The sequence below is a fragment of the Artemia franciscana genome, chromosome 19 (genome assembly GCF_032884065.1).
Source record: "Artemia franciscana chromosome 19, ASM3288406v1, whole genome shotgun sequence".
Taxonomy (NCBI): domain Eukaryota; kingdom Metazoa; phylum Arthropoda; class Branchiopoda; order Anostraca; family Artemiidae; genus Artemia; species Artemia franciscana.
The window spans coordinates 16,865,725-16,888,516 of record NC_088881.1 but is presented as its reverse complement, the minus strand read 5'-3'; the positions used below and the strand labels follow the sequence as shown (position 1 = coordinate 16,888,516).

The 22,792-nt window shown below is 36.6% G+C and overlaps 2 protein-coding genes across 2 annotated transcripts; one reads left to right on the top strand and one right to left on the bottom strand.

Annotated features, from left to right (window-relative positions):
- The first annotated feature begins 7,253 nt into the window (after positions 1 to 7,253).
- On the top strand, positions 7,254 to 10,571 carry LOC136039042 (cuticle protein 16.5-like). Its single transcript, XM_065722538.1, has 2 exons — positions 7,254 to 7,586; positions 10,008 to 10,571. Exons 1-2 carry the CDS (start codon positions 7,256 to 7,258, stop codon positions 10,502 to 10,504), a joined length of 828 nt encoding a protein of 275 aa, XP_065578610.1. The 5' UTR covers positions 7,254 to 7,255; the 3' UTR covers positions 10,505 to 10,571.
- A 6,969-nt stretch (positions 10,572 to 17,540) lies between these two features.
- LOC136039086 (signal recognition particle receptor subunit alpha homolog) lies at positions 17,541 to 19,394 on the bottom strand. The gene has a single exon (XM_065722570.1). It carries the CDS (start codon positions 19,392 to 19,394, stop codon positions 17,556 to 17,558), a length of 1,839 nt encoding a protein of 612 aa, XP_065578642.1. The 3' UTR covers positions 17,541 to 17,555.
- Between the last annotated feature and the right edge of the window lie 3,398 nt (positions 19,395 to 22,792).

Sequence of the window (22,792 nt, the reverse complement as noted above, 5' to 3'; positions counted from 1 at the left end):
GTATTTTATGTTGGAAGAAATTTCATGGAAGTTTCCGATGAGGTGAAAGTGAGCCGGATTTACTGGCATTATTTAAAAAACCATCAGAAGTCAAATTGAAAAAATACAATTTTTTTCAGCTATAAATTATTCTGTACATGAAGGGGTCCCTCTCCTCAATACCTTTCTCTTTGCGCTAAAGTTTAACCGTTCGTTCCAATTCTTAAAGAATTGCTCCTGGAAACCAAGGATATATCCAATAGAATAGGAAGCCTTTTTAAAAATGATAAAAACTTTAGTGTAAAGAGCAAGGTATCGAGGAGAGGGGTAACACCTTCATATGCGGAATGATCTCTGCCCATTTTGAGTTTTAATATTGCTCCTTTCAGTTGAAAAAAATTCTTTTCAAATTTAATCGATAAATTAAACGAAAATTTACCAAGTTTGAAGTTTGGTTGTAACCCTACTCCATAGAAGGAGCGTCAGCATAGCTGAGAGTTCAACTGAGACAGACGCGTGCAATCGCTTGATTGACCAAAAACAACACCAGTATTTTAAAGTCATTGTATTATGCGGTGGTTAAGCTCATAATGGAACGCTGAGAGTTCAATGGGAGGGGAAATTGGGAGGGCATTTGAACTTTCAGCTACGCTGGCGCTCCTTCTTTGGAGTAGAATTACTACCAAACTTCAAACTTAGTAAGTTCTCGTTTAATTTATCAATTCTGCTCCAAAAGGAGTGCCTTAGCTCCACCTCGAGTTAAACTGAGGGTATAAAGTTCATCTTGAGCTACCAACAGTAATGATCAATAATAGCCCTATTCATGAAAAGAGGCTTCTGTACCAAAATTCATTTATAGTAAGATGTTTAAAATATAACAAAATACAATGAGTAATTTCAAAAGACAGATAACTGTTGTCCACTTTCAATTGGTTTATTCATGAACCTTGCAAACATTTGGCATTTGTCCAGCTTACATGTCTTACGATTGGGTCCAAATCAACTCTTCTTGCTTTGAGGTGGAACATTGAGGCTGACCGTGTGCTATGAGCACCATAAACACTGATATGTATACCTGCAAGAAGTACAACTTCTTTTATCCATCTAGAAATAGATGCCTTGCACACAGCAGTTGGAGATTTACGATATGTAAGAAAAAGTGCATTGCCTCTGTTCGGATATGACGTCATTCTAATACACCAAGCTAGGTGCGTCATGTGACACAGGGATGACTCTTGAAAAGGTTGAAATTTAACTACTGATTTGTGATTGCCCGGTTTCGGTGTTTTTAAGAACACATTGATTTGAAAATCAAAACTTCCATCATCATTATGTACCATATTAAGCGACAAACTGGCTTAAAAACTGAACTCTTTCACAAGCTGATAAAATCAATAAAACCGCCAATTTTTGTGTTAGTGTCTTTGATTGAAGATTTTCGATATCCCATGCTGGCAATCTAAAGAGATTGAATACACGTTTTACATCCTGAATACTAGAAATCTTGGGTGGACTAGGCCTTCTATTAAAAACACCTCTCATGAACTTCTTGGCGATGTGATTACTGCCTAACTGAAGGCTTGGTAAAATTGGTGACAAAGTATTCCTCGCAGTATTAATAGCACTGTATCCACACATGAGTGAAAAAGTTCCGTAAGAATATTCAAAGTTTCGAGTAGATTTGCCTCCAAGGTCTGTATTGTGGTTCTTTCACAAAGGTCGACCCATTTTTAAATGTAAACCCTGTACTGGCGCTTAGTCAAATCCCGCCATCCATCCATGATAATATCGACTGTGGAAGGAGAATATCCTTGGTCGTGAAGCCCTTGCCGTAGATGACACAAGGCGCTAGACGTAACGTCTTGGACAATGGATGGTGCAAGGTTCGTTTCCGTGGGAGAGACAAAATAAAAATATCATTTGGTAGAAGTATAGGACTTCCTATTAAAAGCTTTAAGATATACCCTAAATTATTTTACACAATTCTTTTTATTTGTCTTTCTACCTCTTTGACTGCAAAATTTTGCGCATCGAGAGAACGTAACCGTGGAATTGTCCAGGGAAATTTTCAGCGTGGATCAAATTGTCTGACAAGATTTTCCCTTGAAAAATGAGGCTAGTGTCCGCAAAGATTTTGGAAGGTTACCTCCCTTCTTATTGTACAAAAGTGTTTCTGACGTATATTTTAATGCTATATTTAACTGAAGTGATTTGCTTTATAAAACAATGATCGATTATTGATGAGAAATGGTAGATCTTTGTGTAGAGGAATGGTAGGATAACAGAAGGAATAAGTTTTCAATGGCTGACCTATTTCTCAGGGGTAATCGTATCAAAACAAGGCTCCAAGAAGATCGGGATCTATTATAATTTAAATTTTAAGTGACCATTAATAGGACACCACTCTCCTCCCCCCCCCTTCCCAGACCTGCAATAAAGAGTTAACCTGAAAATATACGCGGAGGCTAAGAATGATTAAATAACAAATCTCAAAAACTCGTTTAACTTTCATGTGAGGCTTAGAAAATTAGACCACTAAAACATAATCCTTTTGGTATCTTACTCCCCTCCGTACACAACAGTCCACAACCTTAAAAATAAACCATGTATTATTAAGTAATTCACTTCAAATCAATAAAGAAATAAAAAAAAACTTCAGAAACATTTTTGTGCAATGAGAACGGAGGTGTCACCTTGCAGCACCTTCGTGGACATTACCCACACTTTTTCACGGAAAAATTTTGCCGGACAATTCGATTCCTGCTGACAGGAAATTCTTCTCAGAAATTTTCTCCCCAATGAAAATTCGAAGAAAGAATGAAAAGAAAGAAAGAATTACAAGAAAAAATTATCAGAGTTGAGTAATTCCTGTCAGGGGTGCAGCTAAGGGGGATTGTCTGAAGATGGAGAGGGGGGCAGTTTCAAGGTGTCAGCTCCGTGTGTCGACACCTTTGGAAATTTACCTAGTTACGATGGAATTTTAGCTTATATCTGTCCGTATTTGTCAGCATACTGGATGATTTTGTCGACACATTCTTTAAATGCCTCCTCCAAACTTAAAACCCTTGCTAATCCCCTTATTCAATGTGCCTATCATGGATTTGTAAGTAAAGACAATATCATATGAGTAATCAGCGATTCTGAATCACAAGACCTGGAATTGGAGTAGTGGTTGATTTCGATTTTAAACAGTTTATATATGGAGGATAATGCTCTTTATTTTTAAAAGGAAGAAGGCGTAAGCAAGGACAAAGGGATCTCTAGTATAGCTAGAATTTTCTTCCCAAGAGCCGAGAGAGTTACTTGTTCTTTTTTTTATAACAAAAACTAAGAGCTCATATGGCACTTGTGACGAGGCAAGAAGAGCTAAGAGCCAAGAGCTCATATGGTCTGAGCTCTAACAAAATTTTATGAATCAATAGATTGATTTGAAAGGAAAATCAGAGACTTAATGCCGGTCAGGATTTAAAATAAGAGCTCTGAGTCACGATGTCCTTCTAAATATCAAAATTCATTAAGATCCGATCACCCACTCGTAAGTTATAAATATCTCATTTTTTAAAAATTTTCCTCTCCCTTTAGCCCCCCAGATGGTCGAATTTAGGAAAACGACCCCCCCCCCAGATGGTCAAATCGGGGAAACGACCATTTCTAATTTAATCTGGTCCGGTCCCTGACACGCCTACCAATTTTCATCGTCCTAGCACGTCGAGAAGCACCAAACTCGCCAAATCACCGAACGCCTCCCCACAACTCCCCCAAAGAGAGTGAATCCAGTACGGTTCCGTCAATCACGTATCAAGGACATTTGCTTATTCTATCCACCAAGCTTCATCCCGATTCTTCCACTCCAAGTGTTTTCCAAGATTTCCCCCTCCAACTCCCCCCAATGTCAAAAGATCTGGTCGGGATTTGAAATAAGAGCTCTGAGACATGAATTCCTTCTAAATATCAAATTTCACTAGGATCCGATCACCTATTCGTCAGATAAAAATACCCCAATTTTCACGTTTTCCAAGAATTCCGGTTTCCCCCTCCAATTCCCCCCAATGTCACAGGATCTGGTCGGAATTTAAAATTAGAACTTTAAAGCACAAGGTCCTTCTAAATATCGAATTTCATTAAGATCTGGTCACCCTTTCGTAAGTTACAAATACCTCATTTTTCCAAATTACCCCCCCCCCCCCAACTTCACGAAAGAGAGCAGATCCGGTCTGGTTATGTCAGTCACGTATCTTAGACAGGTTTGTATTCTTCTCATCCAGTTTCATCCTGATCTCTCCGCTTTAAGTATTTTCTAAGATTTCCGGTCCCCCAACTGCCCCCCCCCCAGTGACGCTGGATCCGGTTGAGATTTAAAATAAGAGATCTGAGTTACGAGGTCCTTCTAAATATGAATTTTCATGAAGATCCTATCACTCCTTCGTAAGTTAAAAATACGTCGTTTTTCTAATTTTTTTCAGAATTAACCCCCCCCCCATATAGAGCGGATCCGTTCCAATTATGTAAATCATGTATCTAAGACTTCTGCTTATTTTTCCCACCAAGTTTAATCCCGATCCCTCCAATCTAAGCGTTTTCCATGATTTTAGGTTCCCCCCTAACTCCCGCCAATGTCACCAAATCTGGTCGGAATTTAAAATAAGAGCTTTGAGACACGATATCCTTCTATATATCAAATTTCATTGAGATCCGATCACCCGTTCGTAAGTTAAAAATACCTCATTTTTTCTAATTTTTAGAATTAACCCCCCCCCCCCCCCAACTACCCCATAGAGAGCAGACCCGCTCCGGTTATGTCAATCATGTATCTAGGACTTGTGCTTATTTTTCCCACCAAGTTTCATCCCAATCCCTCCACTCTAAGTGTTTTCCAAGATTTTAGGTTTCCCCTCACAACTCCCCCCCCCCAAATGTCACCAGATCCGGTCGGGATTTAAAATAACAGCTCTGAGACACGATATCCTTCCAAACATCAAATTTCATTAAGATCTGATCAACCGTTCGTAAGTTAAAAATACTTCATTCTTTCTAATTTTTTTCTGAATTAACGGGCCCCCCACTCTCCCAGGTGGTCAAATCGGGAAAATGACTATTTCTAATTTAATCTTGTTCGGTCCCTGATACGCCTGCCAAATTTCATGGTCCTAGGTTACCTGGAAGTGCCTAAAGTAGCAAAACCGGGACTGACAGACCGACAGAACTGACAGACCTTAACCCTACTCATCCATACAGTTACGTAGATCAAGCAGCATAGCCATACACAATCAACCATAAAGAATAATCCATGGACAGGCAGTCGTGTCGTCATTTACCAAACAATAAAAACTGTAAAGACAAATAATTCAGAGGCAACAACCCAACACAAGATATATACAGGCTCGATTTATAAGCACAATGGAAGTCATAAAAACAACCAATAACTATATCTCTGGGGCCACAGCTCCCTAAAGTGTTGTTTGAGTAACTATGACCCATGGGTCACACTTGCTTAAAGACAAATGAGAATATTTATCAGATTCAAGTCAAAAAATAAAAACAAAGCAGCCAGAGGGGCTGCTTTGTTTTTCGGCGAGGTCGAACACAAGACAATTGATGCAATAACCGTTGCTGCTGAATAGATAATTTGAGGCCCACTCCCTCTTCCCCGAAGGTCAGATAACTTGGAAACCATATAAGAGCTATTGTATACTTATGAAGTCCCACCAAATTTTTCTGAAATCAGCTGTTTCGTTCAGGTAAATTTGCATATGAAAACAGTCTAGAGACCCACTTTGAACCTCTCGGACAGAGTTCAAATCGATCATACACTCTAACAAGGCAAAACTGGTTGTATAGCTCACAGGACTAGAATTTAAATCTCCCCCCCCCCTCATCGGTCAGGCCCAAGACCATCGAACTGATAAATAAGGACATAGGGTTGTTAGTTTAAGATTAAAGATAATATTGCAGATCAAAGGCGTCCAGGCAATAAAAATTGTAGATCCCCTCCCTTTATATAGGTTATGTTTTTTCGACAGAAAAACCGTGGAAATCAGCTGTCACTTTCTACCAAATTTGTTGAAATCTGACCACCAGTTCCTGTAGTTGTCCCTATAACAAGCGTTTATCCCCTCTTTAATTACCCAGAGGTATGAGTTGCTCTCGAACCCGTAAACACAATTAGGGGACCAGTTCTTCCTTTCAATCAAGTTTTACTTATTAGTCAACACTCACTTTTCACCAGGTTTGGTTGAAACCCACTGATTATGGTATAAATTTATGTGGCAATAATATAGAGACAACCTCATGTCACGTTACAAAGGCATTAAGGCTATACTTCCTCTTCCCTCACAAAAGACAAATCAGTCTCTGACTTAAAATGAACAATAATTACGTATTTTGTTTTTGATTACATTTGACTGAAGTCCAGATCTTCTTTCTGGTAAGTTTTCTAATAATATGTATTTAGGGACCCCCTTTTACTCCTCCGAATCCAAATCGGGTTCTTCTCTCTAAAGGGCGTAGTTGGGACATTATGTCTTACTGGCCATCAAGTTCCGTCAGCCATCAATTTCCTGAAATAAGATATCTGAAAATCGGCTGAAATCCGTCAATTTGTACTGATAGATATTTTGACTACTAAAAATAGCACCAAACTGCGTTCAAATTTAATTGAGATTCAACTATGCTAAATATTGTGACAAGATTTAGAGACCCTTTAAATTACAAAGATTAGAACGGGTACACCCTCCCCCGCCAAAAAAACGGTACAGTTAGTAGACTTAGCTTTTGCTTTCAAAGATCAGAACGGGTATACCCTCCCCTGCAAAAAAAAACGGTACAGTTAATAGACTTAGTTTTTTCTTTCAAACCAATTAAGATACAATACCCCTTTTCTTCTAGATGACCTCATGACAAGAATTTAGGGACCCTCGCTCTACGTATCCATTATATTACACTTTGTGTAAATTAGTAATAGAACTAGGACAAGTCTCTAATTGCAAATAAATTTGAGTCTAAATGTTTTAAAATTAAATTGTCCATTGCCCCTATATAATTAAGAGACATTGATTTAATATGAATAAATCCTATAAGCATAAGTACAGAGCAAAAATTTAAATAATTAATGAGCTTTAGGGGGGCATCCAATTATTAAACAAGAAGATAAAATTCAATGACCTCATTACGACAGAAACCAATTACCATATGTATTGAAAAAAAAATTAGTTTCATATCCACTATTTTCAAATCCAAATCAGTTCAAATTTATCTGTTGAAGTAACAATATCAAGAAATGGATTCTTCAATGTTACAAGCTTCAGCTGTTGCTGGGGGTGCTGCAGGGCTCGTCGGTGGATCAGCAGGCGTGGATTCACAAACAGGAAGTGCAGTATCACTTGGTGCAAATGGAGCTGGTTCTATGATGTCTCCAGCTGGTGTATTAGCTCCATTTCCCATGGGAGGATTCCCGACTGGTATGGCTCCTTTCAATGGAGCATTCCCAGGATTTGGCCAGCAGTTTTCGTTCCCACAAGGCATAGAGGGCCAAGAGGCAGTAGAAGAGGAAGAAGACGAAGAACTTTTTGTAACAAAAATATACAAGAAGCTTCCACTGTTGCTAATCGGTGAGTTCATTTTAGTTATCATTCCAGTCGTTTTCTTCTTTGCGCCATAACCTCCACAGGGATCCAACATGCTGATAAATTTAAGCTGATAAATTGGCTATTTTCCAAGATCTTCCACACATACCTCCCCCCCCCAAGAAAAAAATAAGACACTTCCGAACAATGAAAACGCTTTTAGAACGTACAAGATGTTCATGTTAATCCTCCCAACACATAAAAGCTAAACAACGAAATTTTTTCTCAATTACAAATTAGTGATGAAAAATTCAAATAGAACAAATTACAGACATTTATTCTCGATGCTGGGCTGAATAAGATTTTATTTTCGGAAAAAAAAACTTAGATTAGAGAAGATTCCTAGAAATATAAATACGTTTCCCTTTGACCAAAAATCACCCACACTTAATCAGAATTTTTCATGTATCATTCAACAACAAAAAATAACCTTTAACGCATTTTTTCTTAACTTAATATAAGACTTGATTTTGTCTAGATTTTAAGAGTAAATTTCTTAGAGAAACCAGACCTTGTATAATCAAAATGAACAATTTTTCATCGGTTACGTAAATGAACTGCAGAAATCGGCATTAGCCCCCCTGAAACTACTTTTTTCACGGGTTACGAAAATGATAATAATAAAAGAAATAGGCGATTTAGTTAACAGATCTTGATATTTTAGGAAGGCTGAACGACCCTTCCATATTGGCCTTCCTTGTCCCTCCGTCCTAAATAAAATTTTAGTATGACTCTTGTCTTACTTTTCTCAAACTTTAGAAGTTCACAAGGAACATATAGCAATTTACAATAATTACTGCTTGTTTTTTTTTATCCCCAATTAAAAGATCTATCCCAAGCATAGATCTAATGGTGGGAGGGGGACCGACAAATTTAAAAATTGTGCCAAATACTTTTTTTTTCCATCCATAAAATGCTATTGTTTTTTTCCCGATTTCAGTCCTACCTCCACACCAAAAAGCCCATGGGCCATTTACAAACAAAAATATAAATAAATAACAAACAAGCAAGGAAATTAAGCAACAGTATGAATTACAAACACACACAAAAACAGAATACAACGCGAAAATGCCTAATCTAACATTGAAAAAAAATTAATCATATAAAACTTTTTCTTCTTATTAAGGATTTATCTTTATACATTCCCACTCGAAATATTGTGGTTGGGTTACTATTTTGCAGAATACCCGGAAGCATCAAATTAATCCATGCAAATAAATTTCCCGTAAATCCAAGAGCACTGGGCATTTCTGGAGAAAATGATCCAAGTCTTCATCCTCATATTTACAAAGGGGACAAACATACCGTCTATCAGGACCAACTATCTTTTTCTTTGTCAAACGTATTTTGCCTGTTCTGGATTGGAAGACAATTCGCCCTAAGCTGAATTCAACGACGTAGAATCATGGCTGCTAAATTAAATTTAAAATAAACCTCTCCAAAACTAGGCTTTGCCTGATTATAATGTCGTACATTTGTGAAATCTAAAACTAGCCCTTGCCATTGCTGACTTTCCCGACTCTCTAATATAAATCGTACCTGGCTTTCTAAATTTGTTGGTATATCACTACAACAAAGACCACTATTCCATAAGTAAGGCATTCCTACTTTTTCTAGCAATGATTTAATTTAGGATGTCCCTGAGGTTTTTAAGCCACTTTTAAATCTTCTTCATAGTTAACTTCAACCAGAATCTAAGTAATATCAGGATATTAAGTGCTTTTCAGAAACCTTTTTACCTAGGGCGACAGGGATATTTTAGATATTTAAGGTCCTGAAGACCACGTTTTGGAAAAAGAAAATCTTAGCGCTATTTTTTTGTCAAATCTAAACCCCGTTAGTTTTAATGTTTGAACTTTTCTTGCGAAATACTGCTTGCTCTTTCTGGTTTGTATCTTCTTATTGATTAGGTTTATTTGTCGTTTCGAATGGATACTCCTTTTCCTTACTTTAAGTAAAAAGGCATGCAAGTTTAGAAATTTAAATATGATTAAAAATTTTAGTAAATCACTACAAACAATGTTAGCTAGAATTATAAATCTTAAATTTAAGTTCGAGACTCAAGCCAAGTCTCAAGTTTCCTGGAAGGATACGGAGAATGTTCCCCTTGCTTATTTTGACGCTTCGATCTTAGAATGGTTTGTCAACACTGGCACCTGTGACTTTCTTTGAAGCATAAGCGATTCGCTTCACTGTCGATTTTCAATTTACGGGCCTAATTTCTATCTAACAATCTATTTGAAAGATCCAACTTTCATAAATAAAGTGTGTGTTGAATCTTTTTGCAGTGGCAAAAATCAAAGAACTTCTTTCTTCGTGTTTCATATTTCTCACACATACTTACCAATAATACAGTTTATATTCAAGACGTGGCCGCTCGTTAGCTTATATTGATTTTTATTGCAGCCCTTCCTCTGGCACTAGCTGTGGTTGTTGTGGTTGTCGTCGTAGTTGTCAACACTGTCGTTGTACCAGTGGTCGTTGCAGTTCCTACTCTATTTCCAAAACTTGCTAAAGCTATTCTAAGGAAGAAACTTGCCAGACGCCCCTACAGCTACCCCAAAAGCAAAAACTATCAATACACCCCAGCTATTGAATATGAGCCCCCAAAAGTTGAAGCAGCATATCCAGCAACATCTTACAACGATAGCTATGAGGCTCCCTACACACCAAAACCGACATATTCTGCACCAGCACCAGTATATTTCAAGCCTAGGCCAACATACGCTCCACCAGCTCCAGCATACCCTACAGCCAAACCTACGTATGCAGCACCGGCACCGTCATATTCAGCACCAGTCTATGCAGCAACAGCAAAATATAAACGACACGTGGCACAGCCTGCGGTTACTCCTCAGCAAATGGAGAGTATGGAGCCGATAGCTCGTCTTTTGCAGAAATAGAGCGTCTTTTGCAGAAACTTACATTTTTTAAAATTTAGCTCATGATGATGATCTGCATTTATTTGACAATTCCCTCAAAATAAAATATTTATCTATATACTATGATATGTCACTAATAGCTCATAAGGTAATATTTAAGACCCTGACTATTTTGCAGGGTCAAACATGGATGCATCCCATCGGTGCGAAAAGTGGACAAAAAACCAAAATAATAATTTACTTTGTTATTTTAGTCATAAAATAGTAGTTACAGATTCACCAATCAATTTTGAATAAATTATACAATATATTTGCCATCTTGCTTCTATTCCAGTTATTTGTGTGTGTGTGTGTGTGAGTGCGCAGAGAATTTATGCTTTATTAAGATATTTTTGAGAGCTATCAATGGAAGTACCTCGTTTCTTTGACTGAGTGCTAGATTTCACTCCCCCTCAGTCGAAAAAATTCCTTTAACACCTCCCACCTTAACTTTAAGCTATAGAAAATATGTTAGTCAAAGAAATTCACTTCACATAGCAATATGTGGCTGGCCCGTAAAACACAAAAAAAAAGTAATTCAAACTAAAAAAAAATGGAAAAAAACAACACATGGAAAAAACTTATGAAGGATAAAATATAAGCAAAACGAAAAATGAATTAAAGAAAAGTAGAGATCCTATTAGACAATTTCTGATGGGAGGCTGCTTATTAGAGGTAAATTTAAACCACATTAAGACATTCTGGGGGATTTTAATTAAAATGCATCGCTTCTTAGCAGACACGATTTAGATAACATTATGTCAAATTTGAAGACATTAGACACGTTATGATACTACCAGAAATATATTTTTGTTAATATCAGGTAGAATTTTTATACCATGCATGATTTTTTAATAAATTGCAAGATTTTGATAATACTATGTCAAGTTTTGATAATATGATAAAAGGATACTCATTATACCATGTGGGGTTTTGATAATGTAGCACAAGATATTGGGTAATATTTGATAATATTTTGATAGTGCCAGACACGGTTTTGCTAGCATCATTCTATATTTTAATAACAACTTGCAAAATTTAAGTAATTCCGGAAATAATTGTCATATCCTTTCAAGGTTACAACATATACTAGTTCTGAACTAGTTTTCCAGGTTACGTTTATAAACTAATCAGATTATCTTTTTACATTGCTACATGATCTGAGGTAGCTACTGCTTTAAATTAAACGTGTTGTTACGAAGTAACTTTCAATTACCGAATAAGTTTTCCAAATTGGGACTGGAGTTTTTTGGAGGATTATTCACTGTGGAATTGGCAAATTGTAGGCCCTCTTTGTTAACGTCCACTGCTCAGTGACACGCAAGAAAGTCTTTTAGGCTGACTTTACACAGGCTCGATTGGAATCCACTTGGATGCATTAGTGAAAAAAAAGATAAAGGAGGCAGCAGTAAACCCTTAAGGTCCGAACCAGGGGTGCTGATCTTCGTCTCAAGGCCCTTCAGTCAGGAAGTGCAATGGGGGGATGAGGGCCAGTCATCCTGTGCTTTTGCAAACCCTTCCTGTTTGCATTAGTGAAGCTCGGCCCTCACTTAAAGGTAAGTCTTTTTGCTCTGTTTATCGACTTCTAAAATAAGATACTGTTAATTATGCAGCGTTTCAAGCACTTTGATTTTTAATTTTTGAAGCAGTTTTGATTTTACATTAGTGAAGCTCGGCCCTCACTTAAAGATAAGTCTTTTTGCTTTGTTAATGAGCATCTAAAATAAGATACTGTTGGTTATGCAGTGTTACAATAAGTTTGATGTTGCGCTAGCTAAATTCAAGAAATACCCCCTATGGCCCGTGAGAATTATGCAAATAGGAAAGGATTCGCGAACAGATAAGTGGAAAGTCCACTTATCTGGTCTTTTGTTACAGTATTCACGATGACTTTAGGTTATAGATGCGAATCTTCAAGAATTCAACCCTAAAACGACAGATTCATCCACTTCTGCTGTTAAAAAAGTATTTATGTAACTTGATAATACCCCTGAAGTTTCCAAAACTCTTTCTAAGACTTTTTTAGCCCTGAAAGTAAGTGATAAATTAGGGTCTAACTCAGTTTTTTCAAGTATTGCCCCAACTTACGAGCAATTAGTTGCAACTGAAGCCCAGCTGGAGAACACAAAAATTGATCTGCTGGAAAATATAATCAAGAAAGTGACTGAAAAGTTCACCCAAGGTCACTGAAAGAGGCTACTCAATTGATAGTCAGCCAGGCTTATGATTCAATCACGCTCGAGTTTAATCCAAAGTTTACAAAAATTGAGCAGGCTCAAAGCAGTCTGAGAACTCAAATTGAAAATGTAGAGGAGAGAATTAGTCGAATAGAAAAAAAGTTTGTTGGTTATGATCAAGAGTCCTTGCTTGATAGTCTTGTATTTCATGGGGTAAAGCTACCTGGTGCAGACACTCGTACGACAATATCTAGCATTATAAATAGCAAAATGTTCCCCATTCTTCTAAACATTTTTTAATTATTATAAATAAACACCTTGGACCTATGCTGTTCTACTTTAAACGTCTTTATACAAATTAACATTGAAAAATTGAAGGCTTAAGGGACCAGAGCCTGCATCATTTCTTGGTTAGGACTGGGTATGATTTTAGAAACGGTTACGAATTAAATGAACAAATAAGTTTTTTTCTAACTAAAAGTAAAAAGCAACAATATAATTTAAGATAAAGAAAATATTCCGTACATGAGCAGCTCTTTCTCCTCCTCAACCACAAGCCCCCCCGCTCTTTACTTTGAAACCTGAATTTTTGTCCCAATTATGTAAGAGCGACAGTTGAAACACAGGGGTTGATAAATTTGAACGAGAATTTTTTTTATAGGTGCCAAATATTTTAGCGTAAGAGCAAGGGGCTGACGAGGGGCAGCCCCCTCATTTAAAGAATAATTTCGGTATGTTGTAAGTTTTAATGTTGCCCCTTAAACTGTTTTCTTATTTAATAATTGTTGCAGTAGTAGATGCACCCTAGTGAAGAGCAAACCATCGCCCATAGTAACCAAAAGTTGGAAAACGCGTTTTGAAAATAAAATAAAATGCCTAATGAGAAAAAGTCGACATCCGACACTGATTAAATAATTTTTTTTAAACGAACAGAAATTATTCCGTATATGGAAGGGGCTGTACCTTTAGCGCCTCACTCTATACGCTAAAGTTTGGCTCTTTGTCACAACTCTACTTTTTAAAGCAATAAAAACTCTGGATATCCTCCCAAATATGTTCCTCCCCAAAGAAGATTATCTCTATAGAAATTCAACCAAATCACAACCCTCACCCCAAAAAAAAATATCAGCATACTTCCAAATAACAAATGCTATATGTAAACAATAGGCAAATTTTATAACTTACAGGCCTTTCCCCACAGACTTTGGGGGTCATTTTAAACCTAAGGACATAGTTATTTGATCTCTCAGCTATACTGAACAAAACGTCTATCTTAAAATTTTGATCAGATAATTTCGGGAAAAATGGGTGGTCAAGGGGGCCCAGTTGACCTTCAATCTCTTTGGTTACTGAAAAAGGTACTAGAAATTTTAATTGTGTTACGGAGCAACACTACTGCTTTCGTAGTTTTTTTTTGTTTTTTTTTGTTTTTTTTGCACCGTGATCAGCGACCTGTAGCTCCGAAGTGGTAAGAGTTAAAAATTTGAGATTTTTCAGAGGGAAGGGAAACGTGAAACAGAGTAAAAAAGTTCCAGAGAAGTTCCTAAAATTTCTAATAGTTTTCCATAAAAAAAATAAAACCGTTTTCTTCTTAGAAACTGTGCGTTCGATGTTTGGCGTCAAGTTAAGACGACCCTAGCTTCGGAAATAAACTTGTTAGAAATACAGTTATGCTGAACTCATGCAGAACTTTCATTTGTCTCTTCGAGAACCAGAGCACAAAATTCCGTAGCTCTTACAGATTTCCCGGAAATAATTCCGGAAAAGTCCATCTCGTTCCGATTTTTTTTTGGAATTTTCTCAAATTTTCGATTTTGATGTTTCTTATATTTTTATCGAGTAGTGCTATGAAAAGTATGCAAGAAGAAGTGAAGTGTTCTATATACCAAGTTGCTTCGTTCTCTAAGAAATAATTTCCGAAGTTTCGACGTTCTAGAGGTAACTTCTGTTCTGGACCAGCTAGAATTTTTTTTCCAACGCGGTTCGACAGGTCTCGATCTCCTAACAACTGGAACTTACAATAGTTTCTCCGAAATAAAATTCCTTCTTTGGGTTTTTCTATTTGGAAGTTTTGTCATGCCCTCGGGGCAATTTAAATTTTTTGTTGAATTTGGTTTGTTTTATATTTTCCTAGTTTAGACCATCAAAAGTTAAGCAGAAAACTATAAGACGTTATTTCCGTATCTCTTTCAGATTTCCCGGAAATAATTCCCGAAATGTGCGTCTCGAAACATAATACTTCGAATTGGCGTCAAGTTAAGACGGCCCTAGTTTCGGAAGTAAACGTTTTAGAGATAAAATAATTCTCGTTTATTTCTGGACCAGCTAAACATTTTACCAAACTCAGTTTAGTAGGAGCTCGAAATAAAACCATATCAAAGATGCTTCAAGATAACAATCGAAGCCGCATTAGAAAAATGTCCTCTGAAGGACATAATGGAGACTGTTGCTCCGCAACTGTGTCCAGTAGGGCACAGTTGCACGTGTTGCTCCGCAACTGTGCCCTAAGGAACAGGGCACAGTTGCTGCAACACTTCCCGTTGCACAGGCAACGGAGGTCTAGTTTCCACTCAAATCCAACCTTTCCTGATCTTCTTGGACCATTATTTCGATACAGTGACCCCTGAAAGAAAAAACCAAAACAAAAGTTAAATACGTGTCGGTGATCTATCTTCTGACAGAAATATCAAAATTCCCCATTTTTGCAGATATTAGCTTAAAACTTCTACAATAGGGCTCTCTGGTAAGCTGAATCATGACGGTGTGATTTTCATTAAAATTCCCCTCATTTTAGGGGGTGTTTTCCCCCTATTTTAAAAACCAGTTAAATTATCTCAGGCTCATAGCTTTTGATGGGTAACAATAAACTTGATAAATCTTATATATTTGAAATCAGCATAATAAGCCAAACCGTTTGATATATCTATTGATATGAAAGTTCCATTTTTTTAGGTTTGGTTACTATTAATTCGTGTCACTCCTTACTTACGGTTTATTACCACTAATTGTTTGAAATGTACAGGAAATAGATAACCAATTTTCCATATGTCAAACAGTTCGTGGTAACAAACTGTAAGAGAAGAGCGACCCGGCTCAATAGGAACCAAAACTCTAAAAAACTGAATTTTTGTACCAGTACCTATATAAAAAGAATTGAATTTTTATACTGATTCTAAATATATAAGTTTTATTAAGTTTAGTTTTACCCATCCAAGGCTACGAGCCTGAGAAAATTTTTGCTTATTTTCCAAAAAAGGGAAACAACCCCTAAAACTCTTAAAATCTTAATAAAAATTACACCATCAGATTCAGCGCATCAGAAAACACTCTCTCCTCAATACCTCCTTCTCTACGCTAAAGTTTAAATTTTGTCTTAATTCTGTACGAACGACCCCTGAAACACACGGGTCATTTGATTAGAACAATAAATAAATTAAAAAAAAGTACGCCGAAAAAATTTAGTGTGAAGAGCAAGGTGTTGAGGAGGGGGCAATCTCCTCGTATGCGTGATAATTTCTGTTCGGTTGAAGTCTTAATATTGCTCATTACTTTCAGTAAAAACACTTGTTCTTTTTTATTTAATTGCCAGAAGAAAGATCAGGGACGCGTGTTTATTTATTTGTTATTATTTTTTCCCCAGGGATGATCGTATCGACCTATTGGGTCTAGAACATCGATATAGGCCTCATTCTAACGGATATAAGAAAAGCTAGTGTCCTTTTAAGGTGAAAAATAAATTGGAGGACAGCTTGGCACCCTCCCACGCCACTTTTTTCCAAAAATCGTCCAATCAAAATTATGAGATTGCTATTTCGTTCAGTATAGTCTAAAAGCTTAATAACTATTTCTTTGGAGATAGCGCGGCTCCCCACAGCCCTTGGGGAGAGGTCTTTAAGCTACAAAATTTGCCCATTGTTTATGTATAGTATCTGTTATCGGGGAGTATGCGTACAGTTTTTGGGTGAAGAGGGGAGACAATTTTTTTGCTGAGGAGACTTTGCACAGTGGGAATTTTGCATTGAGAGGAAATTTTCAAGGGGGTGAGCTTTTCAGGTGAAATCTTATGTTGGGGGATTTTTTCAGAATTCCTGTTTGCTAAGTTCCTTATATATCTTGTTTTCTCTTTACTGCCTCAATTTTACGCGTGGAGGTGTAAAAGATAATTGTTCGGAGTAAATTTTCACCAGGATTGAATTGTCCAGAAAATATTTCGGAGGAGATGCAGATTTTTCGGTGGATGTGGAGCCAGATTCAAAATTTCGTTTTTTAGAAGTTTCAGTTTATTGAACCGAGTCACTTCTTAAATACAGTTCGTTACCATGAACTATTTCATTCATCTCTTTAATTATCTCTAAATTTTTCCTAGTTTTGAATCTTATGGATTAGAGTAGGTTATTGCTGCACCTTCCTAGACATAGAGAAATCCTTTTTTTTAAATGTGACGGATATACTTTTTTGAAGAATTTGAAAAATCTATAACTTTGATTTTCAACCTGATTCAAATTAATTTTTTAATATATGTAAAAAAGGATCTGAAAAGGATTGATATCCACCCCTCCAAAAGTTTAAAAATCGTAAATTTATATGATGATATCATATTGACTTGTAATGACATCATATAAACGATTTCCATTTATTGATTTCAAGGTTAATTTTTTAGACTTATATATTCTTAATCAATAACCTCATATATGATGAAATTTCAAATGAAACTGAGCCAGTTTCTGTTTTTTACCAATAATATTACTTATTCTTCAAAATAAAACAACCTTTCTACAACCTGAAAAGATGGGAACACTGAATAATTGAATTAAATAGTTCAATTCAAACCATGTTTCCATATATAATTTCATTTATTATTTCATTAACTTGTCAACAACAAATGGAACGTTCAATTGTTTTAAGTCAACGTAGGTCTGACCTGTTCCAACGAACAAAATTGGCTGTCCGGTAATATATGTCATTGATATGGCAGCACCAACTTTATCATCGACAGTGTCAAACTTGGTAAGGACAATTCCATCAATAATATGAGGTTCCTTGGCAGGAGAAAAATCAGAAAGTGCTTGATTAAATTTAACCAACTGATTAACAGCTTCGTTTCCAACTAAAGCTTCGCCAACAAACAAAACAAGATCAGGCTTACTGGCAGTGATTAGCTTGCTCAACGCCTTCATTAGGGGTTCGTTATCCTGCATACGACCAGCAGTATCAACCAGGACAACGTCACGCTTTGTATCTCGAGCATAGTTAATAGCTTCAGCTGCAACTCCAGCAGCATCTTTACCATATCCCTTATGGTAAAGTTCTACTATATCCCTCCCATACTTTTTTTTGTGTATCTCATTTGAAGGATGAACCGCACAGAGATGATTTTTATGAATTTTCAACTGTTCCACGGCACCAGTACGGAATGTATCACAAGCAGCAATTAAAACACTAAACTCATTTTCCAATAGCCAGAAACATATCTTTGCAAGATTAGTTGACTTTCCAACACCATTGACTCCACAAAACGTAATTACATACGGCTCATTTTTGCTTTTGGCATCTGCCACGTCCCGAAGGACATTAATACGTCGTCTTGGTGACAAAATTTTAGTCAAAGACTCTTTTAACGCAGTTTTCACGATGGAAGACAGCGTCTGAAATGTCCCGAGGCTCTTTCCTTCAAGGCTGTTTGCGACAGACTCACAAATTTCAGTGGCAATGCTCGAAGCAACATTTTTGGCTTTTAGCTGCTCTTGAAGCTTCTCTAAAGCTGTGCGTAGGCTTTGTTGAGTCACTGCCTTTTCACCAACAAGACTTTTAAACAAAGAAATCATTCCCTGTGACTTCTTTACTTGCTTTTTCTCTTTCATAGTATCAAAATCATCATTTTCATCTGAGAGAATATCCGGTACTTCCCCTCTTAAGCTTCCTATAGCACTACGGTCTGGCAAAAACTCACTTTGACAAACTATCATGTCTTTTTGACTGTCTTTACCGTAGTTCAGGCTAGCAGTATCTTTATTAGTGCCAGAAAGTTCCCAAATTGTTGCAGGTTTTCCCTTTTTATTCTTTGCCTTGGAACCGAGTGCTTCTTGACTTTTTTCAATTTTTGGAGGTGGCCCTCTTCTCATTGTTATTGGCTTCTTGCATTCAAAATTTACGAATTCTGAGGGATCTATTTTGTCATTAGCATCATTAGATAATTTGTCAACAGCCTTGACTGTTTCTAGAACTTCATTGGCAGGCTTTTTCTTTCGAATATGATCTATTTTCTTTGACTTAGCAGATTCTTCGAAACTCCTCATACGCTTTGCCTTGGCTGACTCATTTTCCGCCCACTTCTGAGAATTTTTCCAAGCTCTTGAAAAATTGGCCTCAAAATCAAAAGCTCCGAATAAAATCTTATCCATAAGTCGATCTTTATATTTGTCTCTGAATTCCCGGTGCACGTCATCCAAAAGTTTGTCTACATACATTAATTTTTGGAATTTTTGAAATCCTGCCACAAAAACTAGATCAAATTCATTGTCCAAGTGGAACTTCATCTGGGTATTATGATTCACAAATGACAAACTACCAATACGTCCCTTGGCTATTTCAGCATTTAGATAAGCATTAATATGGCTAGTCAAAGCTTCTCCATAGCTATTAAAACACCAAAGAACTATTCCACTTCGGCTAAAAATTGCAAAAAAATCAAGCATTTTAATTGATTTAGGCTATCTAAGGTTAATCGGCTCTTCTGTTAGAGCCAGTTTCGAAAGACAAACTTATAAAATAAATTCTGGCTCCTAGTTATCAAAACAATTTCAGAAAATATATGTAAATAAAGTTTTTGTGGTGAAAATTATTATACATTTTTTATTTTATTGATTTATCAGTTTTGTTAGTTTAGAAAATGGTTTTTAACCACTGTTCCAAAAGTCTCAAAATGGAAAGTATATTTGATGACGTCATGTTACCTTTACATACTCTAGCTGTTTCATATCCTGAACAATATGCAATATCACATCTGTTCAGTTTTTCAACATGCCTGTAGTGCATAGGCTGCCTCCCCCCGCTAGTGATTTGTAACCATTTTAAACGGTCTAATTTTTTTTCCTGGTGATATTTTAGATTCGGCTTTCATACTCTGTATTTGAGATAACAAAAAAATTACCAAATTTAATTTAAAAAATCAAAAAGTAGGAAGCCCAATTTGAGGATTTGATAAAAATGATGCTAAGTTATGACACTAACTTATTTTATAAACATTTAAAGTGTGTTTATGTTTTGTTTGTATTTTGCTTTTTCCTTGATGAGTATAATTGATGCTTGTGCTGCCTCTTCAGAACGTTTCTTATCTAGTTCTTCAACCCTGTAGCTGCTTCAGCAAAATGCAGCAATACCTAACTATCTTGAGGTTCCGGTGTTTTGAAGTAGATTTCGGCAATTGTTTTGACTATACGTAAATATGTGAGCCTTATAGGATGCTATTCAGTTATGTATTATTACGATTTCTACTGCATTAGTGACTATTTCATCTACTCAGTCTTATTGTTCCCGTAAGTACCCAATATGGTCTTTCTATCTTTGAAAAAAAAAAAAAACACTATACGCCTCAGCAATTCTACATTTCACATGTTTAAAGTGTCGACCATCTTAACTATTAAAACATTAAAGAAACTGTTTGACTTTTACAGAAGGTTATACAGTTACTACGCGATCGCTTAGTTACAAGGCCACAAGGCCAAGATCACTTATTCACGTCGGCCATTCTCAAGGGGAGAGAATAGCGTTGCACTTATCCTCTTAAATCATGCGATATTCACCCTGAGGAATATTATAACAATTTCACCTCAATTGATGACAGCCATATTTGTTGTTCGCCACATAGAGTTGTCTCTAGTCATGTTATGCATCAACAACCAGTGCAATCGAGGAGTCAAAAGATCTCTTTCATGACAAGTTGTAAATAATGATATTGTACGTCATGACATGACCCTCATAATTAGTGATCTAAATGCAAAAGTTGGTTCTAATAGGTCATAGCTTTCTCAAGTTTTAGAAGTCTTGGAATTGGAGAACGAAATGATAATGGTTTTTTTCCAAATTGTTTTTTCCCAGATATCAAAAATGATTATGGATATCTGATGATATCAGATATCAAAATTTATAAATGGTGTCAGAGCCTTCCTTGATACGGAAAGCAACCCAGATCATAGTCTAATGACTATGATAACAGTCTAGTAGATAATAGATGTATAACTCCAGGCACCCCATTAATCACCAATGTTCGAACCATAATTTGATTCATATAGCTGGCTGATGAAAATACAAAGTGGAATTTCGTCATTGATTTGAAGCTCTTGGCTTCATGGAAAAAGTTTAAGATAAATATATGTGGTAATCCACCATCCTAAGCTGCCACGAAGCAGCACATTCTACGCTTGAACCCATAAAAAGTCCCAAAGACAGATGGTTGTCCGGCGGAACGTGGACACTGATCTTCAAACGAAAAGAATTAAAGAAAATCACCACTACTGTCGTCTCACTCCACGCCCGAAGCAGTTTACAAGTGCTACAAATACACCACTGTTAATAAAAAGGTAGAGAAAAGAACTAGTTTGAACAAGCATCAGCACCTGGACTAGAAAGTGGGCAAGGATTTTAACCCTGAAGGACCGTAAATAGACAAATTCAGAAAAAAATAACAGACTCGGAAGCTATTAAGAAAATATGGGCACTACATTTCGAAAAAGCTCTAAGCCATTCACTAACAGCTGTAGAGCTTACGATTCCAACGGAACCACGCTTCTCGCTTGGCATTAGTTCTGATGCACCTACAAACGAAGACATCGTCAATTCTCCAAAAAGCTGAAGAACAATAAAGAACCAGAAGAAGATAGAATAATGGTCCAGCTTCTCAAATAGTCTTTGTCATTTTTGAAATCCAAATGGATTTCAAAGATGAAATCCATATATATACATACATATATCTATATATATAAAAATAAGTTGTCTGTGTGTGTGTGTGTGTTTCGAGTGACGTCATGTTTTTGTGTCGACTGACGTCATGTTTGTCGACTGACGTCATTATAAGGATTGAGCTGTATGCGTCATGAAGTTGTTTGTCGACTGACGTCATGTTTTTCAACTGATTGTACGTTTTATGGTTGCAAAAAAATCCTTTTATAAAAAAGGAAGCAATAGGCGAAAACCCTGGATAAAAGGAAGTGGTATTTGTACTGGCAAGACGAGCGTAGAGAATAAGCTTATAGAACTCTATCATTTAAACTTTTCAGGGGTTGACGATTTAGTTTTTACTTTTGATTTTTGATTTACTTTTAGTTTTTCTTGATTTCTGTTTCAAATTCAACTGCTGTCTCAGGGTGGAATCCTTACTCTTGACAGGGCACTGATAATTGCAAGAGCTTATGAAACAACTTAGAACAGCTCACGTTCATGTCAGCCATGTCCATGCTGGCTGCAGCAATCAAGGAATCTACTGTAAAACAGAAAGTGGACTTTGTAAATAAAAAAAAAACAAAGGAAGTTTGAGCAACCCACAACAATTAATAAACTTTACCTCTTCGGTGGGGTTTGTGACCCAAGTCACAAGTGTCCAGCAAGAGGAATCTTGCTTGTTCAAAGTGTGAAAAGACAAACCATTTTGCTCGTGTCTGCCATAGCAAACCAATAGACACGATAGATATGACAGAAATTCATGGGAATCAAGAAGATAAAGTGTATATAGACACACTATTCATTGGATCCATTGCTGAAAAAGTAAACCAACCGACTGTGTCTATCAAACTGAATGATTCAGCATGGGAGACTCGATTCAAAATTGAGACGGGAACGGAAGCAAATGGCATCCCAAATCTATCTATGAGAGGCTTAAACCCAGACCACAATTAAACAAAACAAGTCAGATCGTTGTAGCTTAAGCAGGAGCCCACATTCCAATTGCTGGAGTTTGCTCCTTGAATTGCAGACAGAATGCAAATGACAAAAGAAAATTCAGTTTCTTTGTAGTGGAAATGTAAATGTAACCCAAACTAGGATACCAAGCTTGTATAGAGATGGGGCTGGTGAAAGTTCCTGCATCTATTTCTGCCTT

Excerpts from the sequence above, each read along its gene's own strand:
- LOC136039042 (XM_065722538.1), top strand. The coding sequence starts at position 7,256 with ATGGATTCTTCAATGTTACAAGCTTCAGCTGTTGCTGGGGGTGCTGCA. Across the intron at positions 7,587-10,007 it reads GCTTCCACTGTTGCTAATCG|CCCTTCCTCTGGCACTAGCT; the intron begins GTGAGTTCATTT and ends TTTTTATTGCAG.
- LOC136039086 (XM_065722570.1), bottom strand. The coding sequence starts at position 19,394 with ATGCTTGATTTTTTTGCAATTTTTAGCCGAAGTGGAATAGTTCTTTGG.